The 14,865-nt window shown below is 44.0% G+C and overlaps 1 protein-coding gene across 2 annotated transcripts in view; it reads left to right on the top strand.

Moving 5' to 3' along the window:
* Window positions 1-510: 510 nt before the first annotated feature.
* The window catches only part of LOC109644230 (glutamate receptor-interacting protein 2-like), a 175,875-nt gene continuing 161,520 nt past the window's right edge, over window positions 511-14,865 (top strand). Inside the window, exon 1 of one of the 2 annotated variants that reach the window (XM_069516231.1) lies at window positions 511-913. In XM_069516231.1, the coding sequence (XP_069372332.1) occupies window positions 859-913 (55 nt within the window). In that variant the 5' untranslated portion in view covers window positions 511-858. The remainder of the gene's footprint in view (window positions 914-14,865) is intronic. The other variant, XM_069516236.1, reaches the window with a different exon arrangement.

The raw sequence follows: 14,865 nt of genomic DNA, 5'->3' as shown, positions 1-14,865 counted from the left end.
CCAGGGCCGTCACGTTTGTCACGAGGTCGACAGCACCTCACGTTCATTGAACAGCAACAATCAGGAACACTGTGGTGTCACTTCACACTGTTCAGTCACTGAGTTCATCGTGTTCGGGTTTTAAACAATGCAGAGGAGTTTTTGTGCTTTTAAAACGAGCAGCATTAGTGTTTCTGACACAGTTTGATGTGTACTGTATAAGCAGATACACTGAGACCAGAGTTTTTGAAAATACTCTGGAAGGCGTCTGTAAAAATCTACCACAGCAAAAGTCACGTTTAAAAAAAACTCACTGAACAGAAACAGATTTCTTGACTTTCAGTGTTTCATCTCCACGTACATATATAAATACATTTTCAAATCTGAAAAGATAGTTGAAGATTTTTTCTTTACACATTTTCATATCTGTTACACACACACACACACACATTCTAAATACTGATTTACCAATCTCATCACACACAGACAGATCCTCACACCTGTATTATGTCATCATTAATAAATAACCTGTGAACTGATGATGAACCAGGGGTGAGAGAGAGAGAGAGAGAGGGAGAGAGGGAGAGAGAGAGAGCATCGGTGCCGCAGCGGGACCGACTGTCACACGGACTGTCAGCGGGTCGTTACCGGAGAGAACCGACAGACTCACCGGAGGAGAGGGACAGAGAGGAAGAGGAGAGAAGGAGCACCAGGGGGAAACGTTATATTTGCTGCGTGTCATCACCTCCACCGGACAGGATCTACTTCTTCATCATCATTACTCCTCTTCATCATCCCTCCTCCTCCTCCTCCTCCTCCTCATCATCTTCACCCTCTTCCTACAGACCTCTCCTCCTCTTCCTCCTCTCCTTCATCACCATGCCGGGCTGGCGGAGGAACCTCACTTTCTGTCTGCAGCGGATGCACGAGGAAGGTAGGACAGCAAAGTAAATCCATGTGCGCAGATGTTTGCGCTTGCACGTGAGAGTGTGTGTGTGCATGCATGTGCGTGCGTGTGCATGCATGAGTGTGTATGCGTGTGCGCAGATAACGTGGTTTCCCTGCGCTTTGAATCGGGGCTGGAATGTGCGCAGCTTGTTGATGGAGACACTTTGAATCTTTGCGTTTTCCGCTTCATGCGTCTGGAGTTTTCCGGATCACTAGAAGTGCGTGCGCGTGTGTGTGTGCGCGCGCCTTGATTGCGCATGTTCTCTCGGGCTGATTGAGAAGCACCTGCAGCTTTGGTAATTGTATGTGCGTGTGTAGGCTTTACGTGCGTGCGTGTTGTGTGTGTGTGTGTGTAGCCAATGAGTGTGACTGGAAGCAATTCTGCTGGAGCCGCGCGCAATGCGCACACGTGTCACCACAGGTTTGTTCCGCCGTTTTTGCAGAGCTCGTGCGTGCGAGACTACTGATGCTGGCAGGTCAGCGTACGTGCGTGCGTGCGTGCGTGAGTGAGTGTGTGTGTTTGTGTGGCTGCGTGTTGGTCCTGCAGCATGAACACAGGAGGGAGTGAAGATGTTGGTGAGCTACAGAGTACAAGTGCGTGCGTGACAATTCGTATACGTGAATGTATTCAGCTGTGTGTGGCAGAGAGAGAGTTGTGTGTCTGTGTAGCAGAGAGAGAGAGGTGTGTGTTCGTGTGTGTGTCAGAGAGAGAGTTGTGTGTGTGTGTGTGTGTCAGAGAGAGAGTTTTGTGTTTGTGTTTGTGTTTGTGTGTGTGTGTGTGTGTGTGTGTGTGTGTGTGTGTGTGTGTGTGTGTGTGTGTTAACAGTGGATGAGACTTTCTTCCTCTACATTAATAATCTGGACACTGTGTGTTTCAATAGGTCATGTGTGCATGGAGCTGAATTTAGACGAGTGCTGAAGTCAGATGACCAGAACAGATGTTTTGTGTTTTAAAAGTATGGTGATAATGTGCTGATATAATCAATATTTGACTGTAAAAAAAAAAAAAAAAATGCAGCAAATGTATGTTAAACACCTGGAATATGATTCAAAAATCCATGTGGAAATGTGTTTTAGAAATAGCTTTCACAAGTTTTTCTGAGCCGTGAATTGCTGTGATTTGTCGCAGCAGAAAAAAAACTTGTGAGTGTGAAGCATTTATTTAAAACCAGAGTAAAACCCATTTAAACTTAAACAGTACCAGTTATTATCTGTGGACAGGACGGGACATTGTGATTTGTACAGGGATGTTTCACTGGACTTTGAGGGCCCTGGGAAAAATAAACCAAAACAACCCTCTCGCAAAATGTATGTTGTAAAGTTATTTAATAGTATGATGAAGTAAAGAAGTACAGAATTTAAGGGGGTTCTCACCAAAGTAAAACTGTGTTATCGGGGGCCCTCTCTCAACTTGGGGCCCCAGGAAATCACCAGCACGTCCTACCCTGCTGCGATGCTGCTGGATGTGCAGGTCAGTCTTTGGACACTACTGTTCAAGAGGTACATTAGTTCCCCTTCATTTGTTTATTCCCAGCAAAGTGGAATCTTAATGCTTCAGCAGTAAAATGTCGGACAGCAGAGACCTTCCCACTTCGTGGTAAAACATAAACATCCCCTGTGTCCGTTTCTCATTTCGCTGTGGAAGAACCCAGCCCCGTCCAACATGTCTGGGATGCAGAGGCACACCGACAGCGAGCCAAACCTTATCACAGGACATCAGTGGCTGATCTCGCTAATGCTCTGAATCCCTGCAGACTGCATGGTTCCAAAATCTGTGGGAATCCAGAGGAGAGCCGCCGCTCATGTCTGTACCTGAGGGGTTGAATGAGACTGAATAATCACATGGGGTGAACATGCAGAGAGAAGAAACACACAGAGGACTGAAGCACAGATATTGTGAATGACGGAAGCTGATGTCTTTACTAGAAGAGTTTAAGAGACTTTAGTGCTTCGTGTGTGTGAGAGAGAAAGATGTAGTGCAAAGCCATGTGTAGGACGGACGCTAGCTTGTGTGTTAATGCAGGTGTGTGTGTGTGTGTGAGATTAAAAACTCTTGACAGTTCCTCTGATTGTCATGTGGCTCCTTGACACTGAGATGGTCTGATGCTTATTGTGTGTGTTTGTGTGTGAGAGGTTTTAAATTAGTATTCCGGATGCACAGTGACCCTGCTGTCCGATGCCTTATGGAGCCATGAGTGGCTGTTTGAGGCCCTTAATTGTTCCAGCCCTTGATTTTAATGCACTTGATAAAAATCTGTGCGGAGAAGGTGAATGCATCCTCTCTGCTGTGCTGAGGCTGTTTAGCACCACAAGAGTCATTGGTTCAAGTTGACTTGTGCAGAATGTGACGTTGGTGATTGAATAATTCTATTCATGAATAAATCAGACTGTGGATAAGAAATCAACCTCGTTCTGTTTGATAAAGAATAAAAACACTAGAATTCATGAACTCATGTTCACTGGCAGATTTTTGCAGCAACATTTATCTTTTTTTGAACGGTTCAGATCTTTTTGTTTCAGGGTGACAAAGATGTTAATCTCATCACAGTTTCAGGAGAAGACACTTTCTAAGGTGAGTTTACACTGAGCGCTCAGAAACTTGCCTCGTCTCTCCTGACTTTTGGTTTAAATCCAATCGAATCCTGCCTCATGCACGTGTGGATTATGTGTTAAGGTGAGAGTTATTCTCCAGGTAATTACCTCAAGTCTATGTAATGTCCTCTGAAGTCATGGAGACGTGACTGTGTGTGTGCAGTTAAGAGGAAATGACCACAACTGTGTAATGCATTTCTAAGTAGCTGCTGGCTAACAGTTGTTTGATCATCAAACTATCTCATTCCCCGATTGAAGGACAGATTAATGGATACGCAAGTGTGTCTGTGTCGGTTTGTGTGTGTGTGTGTGTGAGAGAGAGAGAGAGAATATTTGTGCGTGCAGCAGTCATCCATCACAAAAAACGATAGGGGGGAAATTTAAGGGTACAAATCGTGATGGCATCCGTGATCTGCATGAGCGGTCGGTAAAACGAAGAGGGGACGAAAAAAAGGCAAATGAAAAGACAGAGAGAGCATGAGAGAGAAACCATGAGAGAACAGATTAAAAAACCACAAAAAAAAAAACCAGAGGAGAACATGAAGGAGAAAGATAGAAGGCCCGGTTCGGAGTCCTTATCAGTTGAAGGAGGAGATCCCATTAATCAGGAGGAGAAGAAGATCAAATAATGTGCTGGTGAGTGGAGCGCAGGCGTGCAGTTGTATATGTAAGTGTGTAATAAATTACGAGTGTGTGTGACGGAGCTCCAACTCCCAAAAAAACCTTTTAATGAGGCTTTAGTTATCGCTGATGGGGGGGGGGGGGGGCGAAGAGGAGGTCAGAAGGATGAAGATGATACTGACAACATTCATTTTTTATTTTTTACGAGGATGTCCACTCTACACCAGGTCACGCTCCACCACTTCTTATTGGTGTGACTTTTCTTTAGTGGACTTCCTGTTTTATTTTGATGATGTCACTCACCTTCCTGTCAGTTCCTACTTCCTGGTCACTCACCTCCACCTGATTGTCCCTGTACTTCCCGCTCAGAAACCCCAAGCAGACCCTCCTCTCCAGGCTGTGTCCGTCACCTCCGTGTGCTCCCTGGTCTCCTCCTGTATGAACCGTTGTGTTCCTGGATTTTGGATTTCTCGTGTTTTATACTTTGGGATGTTTGTTCCCATTGGATTCACTTGTTTGATCGGACCTTCTCTGGTGTTGGACGTGTTCCCTCATCACCTCAAAGTAAGTTTACTCCCTTTGATTTAAGTTTTAGTTTGAACATCTGGATCCTCTCTTTATTGCCTCTGCAAAGAATTTGGTCGTTTATCAAGCAAACTCGCCAAACAGCTTCTTAAATTTTGAGTTTTCTCAGTTTTATGAAATTAATCAGAGGTGGACACACTCAAAAACAGTTCACTCTTATTTCAGCCCGATGGACAAAAGACAGCAAACAAGTTCACGCAGCTCCGACACTGATTATCTTATAACACATTCAAACATCATGAGCATTGAAGTGTAGAAAACATTCTGCAGCTTCTTGACTCCTCGGTCGTGTGTCCCTCCTCTTCGCTGTTGTGTTTTAAGATGTCTTGTTAAAGTTGAACCTGCCACTTTGTAACATCACTGTACAACCACCAGTGAAATCAGAGTTTCTACGGTTGTGTTCGTTGTATGATGCAGAGGGTTGAGGCCTAAGACAAGTGTCCCTGTGGTCCTGTTAAGTTGTCTTAATCGTCTTTGCGTGATGTATTGGAAACATCCAAACATCAACGTCATTGTAATATTCAAGGTTTTTTCGCATGTCCACTGAATACCCTGACTGGCTCGTATATCTATGACCCCTCCCACCCCACGACTCTGTCCCACTGGTGCTCAATAGACACGCCTGATACGTTTACAGTAGAGATACCTCAGCTTTATGACAATCAATTTTCCAATGATTTGCGGAGGACTGAAAATACAGCACGCAGCACCTTCTGCAGTAAAGGTCACACATCGATCTGTTGTTGAAATGTTTCGGAGCAGAGCACAGGCCTGACAACCTGTCCACTCGCCGTGAATGGCAGGGTGAAAAGAGCAGCCTGGTTCGTTTGAGTAATTGCAAGAACTCCAAGCTCAGAGTTGCATTGAATATTATACACACTCGTTTTTTGGCTTCTACTCGAGGTTCTGATCAGGATGTGACCGAGAAACGTCCGAAGATTCTCAAGATTCAACGAGGCTCGTCATTCTTCAGTGAGCAAAGAAACGTGGAAGGGTTTTTACTTTGATACACAAGTGCAGGCAACATAATATCTGTGGAAATGTTTTGCTGTGTAGACGCTGAACCTTGTGACAGCACTTTTACCTGGGGCGTCGCACACCCTTCACATTTTCTCCAGTACACACAAAGTTCAAAGTGTTTACTTTGAACTTTAAAACTGCTGACCTTTCATAAAGGCTACGTTTGACCGAGACGCCCCAGAAACAAACAAACAGTCCATCTCTTGACTTCTGGAGGAATGTGCAGTGTTGTGGTCTTTTAAGTAGATTTGTATCATTGTTTCTGAGGCGTACGACGACATGTCCGCTTTGGGGCTGAGTACTCAACATTTTTCCAAATTTCTCAAGAGGTGAGATCAGCCCTGGCAGAGGTACGTGCTCGCTCAGCGCCTCTCGAGTTCTTAGGGTTCCAATTTCCCGATTGCATCCGTGCGACGCAGGAGGACAGAAATGGTCGGGTAAATAAACGATGGGGCGGAGTACGAAACACAAGATCTTTTTCTATGTTCACATAATCTACATGGATTGTTCAAGTGTGGAATTTAAAGGAATATTTAAGTGGAGGAAGAAAGTCCAGAGCTGCTGTTTCCCCCATGAAGAATAAAACCTAAAGATAATATATATCTGTATCATCGGTCATCATGTAAACATATTTCATATTATTAATATAATTGAAGCATGGTAGAAAATGTTTGACCTCAGCAACTCTTCGTAAACGCCTTCGCTCACAGGAGCACAGTAAAAATATTTATTATTTTCAATACAATAACCAGTTCCCCCAGTGTCGCTCTTATTACTTTGTGGTGTCGCTTTGATCGCGAGGTTCAAGGGTTAGAAAACAACGTAAGTGAAGAAGTTTTGGTGGCAAACGTTGCACAATGAGCTCTAATCCTGTTTGTAGCCAGTGTGTCTGCAAATCGTAAGAGCGTTAAAGCCGTTACCTCTGTCTCCTCTGATGAGAGAAGAATCAAGAAATGTCCCCATGAAAATAGCAAAGGCGAACTGTGCGTGTGAGCGTGTGCGTGCGTGATGCGTGTAGAAGGCATGTAGCCGCAGGTTACCAGTGGGCGAGAGCGGTAACGCTGCCTCAGTCATAATAGGATCTGACGATGACTCATGCACAGCAAAAACAACAAACGCTCTTCTCTCCTCTCCTCTCATCCCTTCCTCTTTTTTACAGACTCATCTCAGGCTCCTCTTTCTTCTCCCATTTCCTCGTCTCCCTTGATTCCCTTATTTTATTTTTCTGTCTTCGCTCCTTTATCGTCTTTCCACCTTCTCATCTCTCTCTCCGTATCTCATCATGCATCATTTCCTCGTGCTTCTCTCTGTTCGCCTCCACTGTCTTTACTTAAGCTTTTTTGGCCTCTTGCTCTTTTCTCTTGTGTTTCCTGCGTCCTCGCTTTTCTCCCCTCCATTCTTTGTATTACTTCTTTTTTTTTTTTTTTAATCCCTCTCCTTTTCATTCTTTTATATTTTCATATATCCCCCTCCCCTGTCGCTTATCGCTGTAATCACCTTATCACTGTAATGTAATAACTCTCCTGGCCACAGCAGATAGCGGCTGTTTTGCCACTACATATATTTTGCCAGCAAATCTCATTTGGGGAATTAGGAAGAACGTCCAGATGACGCCTCCTCTGCTGCCAAAGTGTCTGATGGAGTCAGTGAATGTTTCCTATGTGAGTCCAGTCGTGTTTATAATATGACATAAAACAATGATGGGTTGCCACGATCGAAACTTCTGTTTATGTGTTCAAAAGAAATGTGTTGCTGCTCTTTGCATCGTGAATACGTACGAGTCCAAACCAGGAAAAATTATAAATAACATCAGTCCAACATCTGTGCAGTCCCGTTCCGTACTGTATTCTCAGTAATGTGCGTTATATTCAGTAAACTATTTGTCTCTCACTGATTGATAAAGTCGTTAAACATTCAATATTGAATGACATTTCTTTTGTCAAGTTGATGGGAACGCCCTGTATGCATTGGGAGTGTGGATGCCGTGCGATTGACAGCCAGTAGAGTCCAATGGGTGCAGGTCGCAGGTGAAGGTGGGCGGGGATTGTCCTCCGACTTTGTCAGGCTCCACCCCCTGCTCCTCCAGGATGGCCCTGGACAAAACCAATGCATGGGACGTTGCTTCGGTTACGTCAACACATCTCAGTGGTTGTTTCAGAATCTTTATATATTCGAGACAGACTCTACCAAAGATTGTTTTTCCACCTCTTGGCCCCACACACACACACACACACACACACACACACACGTACTCAGTTGATGCAACAGTGCAACTGACCTGCTGTCTCTCTCTCTGCCTCGCTGTTGATTAAAGTCTGTTGTGCTTGTGCTGGGTTGATTGCTTTCTCAGGAACTTCTCTGTGAGACTGAGCTGCAAAACCTCCGAGCCGAGAAAGAGCAATCGCAATTTCGTTGATTTCTTTCATGATCCTTAGTCCCTGGATACCCGTTTGAGTCATGTTGTCAAATCTCACACACTTGGCACTTTTCTTTATTCCTCGAAAAAACGAAATGACTTTGCAGAGGTATGTGTTTTCCTTTTCCAAAACTCAGATCAACCCTGTCCCCGCAGACAAGAGCCTCCGAATCTAATGGGTCTTATTACATGATGGCATATTGTTAGTCCGCGACTCAAGTCCTAGATTTATTGTGTTGTACAGACATTTTAAAAGTGCAGTGCTCAGGGGCGGACTGGGTGCTAAAATTCAATCCTGGCAAATTTCGTTACCATGTAATTCCAACGTATGCCCCTCAGTACCAGTCCACTCGTAACACACAGGCTAGCTCTGCTAATTTTAGCCTAGTTAGCTCCATTAGCTCTGTCAATACCTGCAGGGCTGTCATGTAGCTCGTCCTTGGAGTCTGCAGCTGCCTCTTCTTTCTGCCCCGGGCCACTCCCGTCATCAGCCTGCATCCAGATGTGTTCCTCGTCTTTATTGGACGCCTGTGTTCTCGCATCAGTTACATGTTTTTGAATGAAACAGTTAAACGAAAATCTATTTGCTGCATCGGCCTTAAAGTTTTTTCTTTCTCCGGACACTTGGGCGACACCACAGGAGCTTTATGGAGCCATTTTCTGTTTAGTTTTTTTTTCTGTTCGAAGAATCCGTCACCGTTTACTTCAATTGTGTTGGATTTGACTGCAACACTTTTTACCCCTGAAACTCCTGAGGTGTTTCGTGAACTCAGTGGTGAGTAGATATTGAGTGAATTTTCATTTTTCAGTGAACTATCCCATAAACGTCAAGTGGCAGGTCAATTTATTCTTTTGTTCTCCTTCAATAAATGTATTCCCACATTTCTGGTGGCCTTGTGGCCCACGCTTACAGTACACCACTCCATCTGCCATTTTCTATACTGGCCAGATTGCCAGTCTGAGCCCGGTGCAGACCGGGGCCTGTAAAAGTCCCTGGTTTATCACCAAGGTCATCGACTTACCAATCTCCCGACCTCATCTCTGCTGCTCTGCTTTTGTCTGAGCTCCTCCACTGTCCTTTTTTCCTCCATTTCACATAACCATGCTGCAATTAAGTGTGACGGGGAGGAAGCGGGTGACATTCGACAAAGGTTCTCGTGGGTGGGGGGGGGGGGGGTCACGTGGAGCTTTGCGTGCACGTGACTGCGCGGAATAAATGGTAAGTCACGAGGATGCTTCCATTAATCAGACCACTACTACTTTTCTTCCTTATTTACACACACTCCTGTACGATATACACCCCCCCCCCACCCTCCAGGTTGTGTTTTCCTTTCCACTGCATGTGCACAACAAACACACCCGATGCTCTTTGTCCTGAACTCGCTCCCTTTCACACAAACGCACACATTCAGTCCACCGCTCGCCGACACTCAATATTTCCGTGTGCTTTTCAGTCCATCTGCTTCCCTCCTGTCATCATCTACCTGCAGAGGGAAATCATTTGTCTTCAGCAGGGTGTTTCATCTCCCGTTCATTCGTAAATTTAAATTGCGGAAAGCCCTCCCTGCTGTACCCTACCTACATACTCCACGTCTGTATCGTTAGCAGAATACATCCACGTTACTTTTTCTGTAACTCCTTCCCTTCTTGTCGGACCGAGCGCTGATCCTCCAATGTTCTCTCACATCCTGCTTCTACAACCTCTAATTATCTGATAAACCTTCTGTTCTGCTGTAAGTTATAAATTGTTCTGCTCTAATCTGCTGCAGCCTCTGCTGTGGTCTGATACACCCACCCACTGTTCCACTATGTCTTTCTAACAGCAGACGCTGCACTTATTGAATTCTAACATGTGTAATGCATGCTGTTTGATGAGTTCCTCAAAGTTAAATGCCGGTTGTGATTTAATGGTGATGATCTTGGGGAATTATAATGAGTTGATTGCTGCGGTTTAATGGTTTATAAGAATGAGAGATAAATGAAGAATTAAAATGTTGGTCTGAAAAAGGCCCTTAAATGAAAAAGTTGGTCACTTGGTCCATGTTGATGTTAAATATTCAGTTTTCATTGAGGTCAGTGGGCTGGATTTTCTCTTACGCTTCCTCTGTTCTGTATCACACATATTTCCTGTTATGCCTGTTTCAGCTGACCATCTATACTCGCCTCCAATGTCCTGCCAGAGTTTACGGTCCATATCTTCTACTGTCCTGCCAAACTATTCAACCTTCACCTTCCAGCCCCGGGACAGAGAGTGGTTGTGAGGTGGTTTTGGATTCAGATGAGTCAAGATCAGCATGTTTAAATAAACGTCAAGTTGATTTTACAGCAGTATGTCGCTGTCATGCTTTCCTGTCTTTTTGGTGTCTAAGCTCTAATCGGCCCATATTGGGTAAGAGCCACCTTCTTGACTTGTGAAAACCAATCGGTAACAAATGACCAGTGTTGCCTCCACCGCTCCCTGACGTGCACATCCCCACAAACTTTACTACCCATCGAGGAAATGCATTCCTCCGATATATAAACAGATGCAGGAGAATTTGTAAATTAGCTAAAAAGAAAACTGGAAGACACTCAACAACTGCATAGAATCTCTGCGTGACTCACACACACCTACGCACAACTTTGAATGCTCGGAGGGCTACGTGCGCACCTTCGGGTGTCTCAGTGTCTAAATCCATCATGTGTGAATATCAGGCCTTCAGTTAAAGATGCTGCTGCAGGTTTCTTCTGCTCCAAGAAGAGTGTGTTTAATCAACGGTTCAATCTGCGCAGGCGATGACTTTCAGCCTTCGTGGACGGATCTGTAAACTCTCCGTGACATAGTTTGTAAAGTAAATGTCGGGGGGGGGGGGGTGCGAGAGAATGTGTGAAGACCCATTTATTTCTACACGTCCCTGCTGCTCCTCTGCTGCATCCTCTCCATCACACTCCCAAATCCTGCCGCAAGTTCCACTACATGAGGCACAGCTCAGCAATATGTCAGAGGATAAGTGTGTGTGTGTGTGTGTGTGTTTGTGTGTGTGGTGAAGCTGGGCAGAGATGGTAAAATCCAATGAACTCGAGAAAGTTGTGTGAGCGTGTGGGGGGGAAAAAAGGATAATTGAATCTTAAATGACTGTTTTATTGATTCCTCAGCAGAACCACAGCCGCATTTCAATGGGTGGAATCACAGACCCACATCAGCTGGATCCTCTGACTCATTCAGCCTCGACAAAGACGAGCATCAAAAGCCGTGAAGTAAAAAAGAAAACAGAGGATGGAGGGAGGTGGCGCTCAGTTTCTCTGAGCAGCTGCGGACGAGGTCTTCTGAGCAGGGATTCTAACCCCAGACCTCCGCTGGAGCTGGTTGTGACCACGTGTGTGTAACAGCAGCTTGATGCTGGGAACACGAAAACAGTTTCTCATGTTTTCATGCTTCACAAATCGTTTCTGTTGGAAGTTACATTTTACAGAAAGAGTTTCTGAAACACCAGGTCATTTTTAAATCATTGCATCTTTCAGACCGTGGCAGACTTCACCTCAACCTTCACTTTGGCCGGTTGTAGGAACTATTAACACCTGATTCCATGGATTTATGAGGAAAAGCACTTCTTTCAGTTTTATATGCTGACTTTTGGAAGTGATGACTCAAGTTTACAGTGAGTCATCAAAAGATGTACAAATATTCATAGATGATATTTTAAACTCTAGAAATAGATTTAAACAACTGCAGATTCCTCATATAACCATCAACTTTCATACACAAACTGCTGCAGGAAAAAGTACTTGTAGAAATTTTAATTGCGACCTGAAGTTTTCTGTGAATGTCAAGAGAACACGTTGCGGCGTTAAACTGAATGTATCATGCTTTTGTCCTTTAATGAAGAAAGTTCATTGAAGAACTCAGCGTGTGTATTTTCATTGGAACTTCTGTCGGAGAATTTCCTCAGTCTGGTTCCTTCTGATAACGTCGAGAACAAACGAACACGTCTTCAAGAAAAAAAAAAAACAAACGGTCCAAGATTTTTCAAGCTTCAATCCAGCTGCCGAATAATCTCCAAAACAAAATGTGAGTGGTGACGTTGAGGATAACTCAGGTCAGAGACTGTGTGAAAACATACATCAAGACAAACAGAAACCCCCGAGGAATAAATTACCACTGGGAATGATGAATTTACATTCTGATAACGCCGGCCATATTTCATCTGAGAAGAAAACACATTCACTATTTATGACACTAATGACTGAACACGAGGGAGGAGACACACACCTTACAGACGATATCACAGAGAGGCCACGGGCACTGTTCACTGCTCCCACTGCTAAATTCAACCATTTATCAAATGCAAATTACTTACTACAACTTTTTATTTTATTTCAGGCGAGTGTTTTTATTTGTTTTTAAGAGCGGTGGTGGTTTTAATGAGCAGTTTAATAATAGATACCAAGCAAGAACGCAGAAGAATCCAGAGCACGACTGATACAAAGTTTAGAATAATCATAATAAATCTATATTTGAATGTGTTTAAATTAAAAAAAACAGACACCGAACCTCCCCTGCTGGACATAAACATGCATGTGTGAGTATGTTATAAATAAAATGAAGTGTGGCTCACACGGAAATATGGTCAAATAATGCAGGTGGAATATTAAGTTTTAATATTATCAATAAAACATTTTTCTGTAAAAGTAAGAGTTAGCATGTTACAACACTGTGTTTCTATAAAACTATATTAAAGTATATATAAACACAGGAATGAAATTCATATGAATCCAGAAACGCTCTGCAGAGCTCAGAGTCTGTCGTCAGACCACGCAGACGAGCTTTTCATATCCTCAAATGTCCCTGAACTGTGCTGCTACTTGTTTATGTCAGTGGCTGTAAAGGAGCGTCCTCACTGTCTGTGCATGAGTGTGTGTCAGTCGCTCTGTGATTATGTGAGTGTGTGTGTGTGTATGTGTGTGTGGCCCCTTCTGCTCTGCAGTTTTAGCTGGCTGACCTACAGACAGACAGGGCAACTCCGCCGAGAGTTACGCCGTTATGGCCTTTTCTGCAACACTGACTCTGTGTGTGTTTGTGTTTGTGTACCTGTGTGTATTTACGACAGAGTGGATGTGTGTCTGATGGTGAATGCACAGCCGTGGACGTGAGTTTTACATCTCTGTTACTGTGGGTTTTTTTCTGAGTGTGTGTGTGTGTATTCACGAATCAGGGGATGTGTATCTTGACAGTAAATGAACAGACCGTGCACATGATCTTGTGTAACATCGCTGTTACTGTTGGTTTGTGAGTCTTCCCGTGTGTGTGTGTGTGTGTGTGTGTGTGTGTGTGTGTGTGTGTGAGACCCAGCAGTGTTCACGTTGTGTTTATCTGCTCACAGCCCAACATCACATCTGCTTCTGCTGTGGGGTTTTATCTCCGTTGCCGATCCAGAACAAACCCTGGCTCCACATGAAAACTCACTTTTTTTTCTCCAAATACGACTTCATTCTAAGACGGACCGCTTCCTGCGTAACGTTTGTTATCGCCATCTGCTCGTCCGAACGGAATCAAGCCACGCACGGTTAGTTTCGTCCATTGGCTCCTCCTGCACAAAGCACTTGGTGGCCTGGTGTCTGCAGAAACCGCCGTCTCGTCCCTCGGTCTCATGTTCAACCACAGCAGCAGAGATAACACCCACAGCGAGATAATATTTTTACTCAACAGAAGCTGTGGACTTCATGAAATGTCGTCTCTGCGTTCAACCCCCCAGGTCCGATAGCGTATTTCATCTATTTGTGTAAAATCCTGCACCAAGCTTTGCCCATCTCTCTCCCACCAACCTGGACACAGGTGCTGCCTGTGTCTGCAGATGTTGCCAGCAGCTGGATCCAGGTCTCAGCTCTGTGCTGCTGGATTCACTCGTGCAGGCTCGTTCATTTGGATCCTCCTCTCAGCTGCTGCTGCTGCTGCTGCTGCTGCTGCTGTTGTTGTGCAGTTGCATCATCAGAGACTCTTGTCAGGAAGCTTCCTCTTCCTTTAGGACTCTGATCGTTACCTGCTCTTACTTGTATTGTTGTCTGGTGCAGTTTTATTCCTTTGTTGTGTTTCCCTTTAACGAGAAGAGGTGTTTTTACTTTGATTTAAAGTGAATGTTAGGATCTAATGAGCACCTACCTGAGCGAGAGCTTGTTATCGCCTTTTATTTCTCTTTATTTACACTTGATTCACCAGCTGCTCAGCCGTGATTTAGAACTGTGAGAAAAATGAGGTTAAAAATGTGGATTTGTAATTTCAGCTTTGTACCAGTCTGAGATCTGCATCAGTCAGAGTCCAGGGTTTAACTTCCAGTTCTTAGCAGAACGAGAAAGAGTTTTTTATTCAGTGCAGATATGAAGACTAAACATTTTGTCGCTGTACATGCTCATGATAACAAGCAAGGTAAACTTCTCCATTGTGTGTAGTGGATTTTATAATTAACTTTCAGTATATTGTCTTTCCTTCTTTTACTATTTATTTATTTATGATGCAGATGTGGACAGATGTGTGTGCGTTTTTTAAGCTCAACATTATTTTAATCAATAAGGGCTGAGGAACCAACAGGGAGGGAAAATATATTAACATGATAATTCAAATGCAGAACAGAATGAAAAGGCTCTTCTTGAAAAAAATGAATTATGCAAGGTATTACTCATCATCTGGTCGTCAAGGTGATTAATAAGAGAACTTGATTTGAGGTGATAAT

The sequence above is a fragment of the Paralichthys olivaceus genome, chromosome 2, assembly GCF_024713975.1.
Source record: "Paralichthys olivaceus isolate ysfri-2021 chromosome 2, ASM2471397v2, whole genome shotgun sequence".
Lineage (NCBI taxonomy): Eukaryota > Metazoa > Chordata > Actinopteri > Pleuronectiformes > Paralichthyidae > Paralichthys > Paralichthys olivaceus.
Note: the sequence above shows the minus strand (reverse complement) of the source record. Positions and strands in the feature narration are given on the sequence as shown.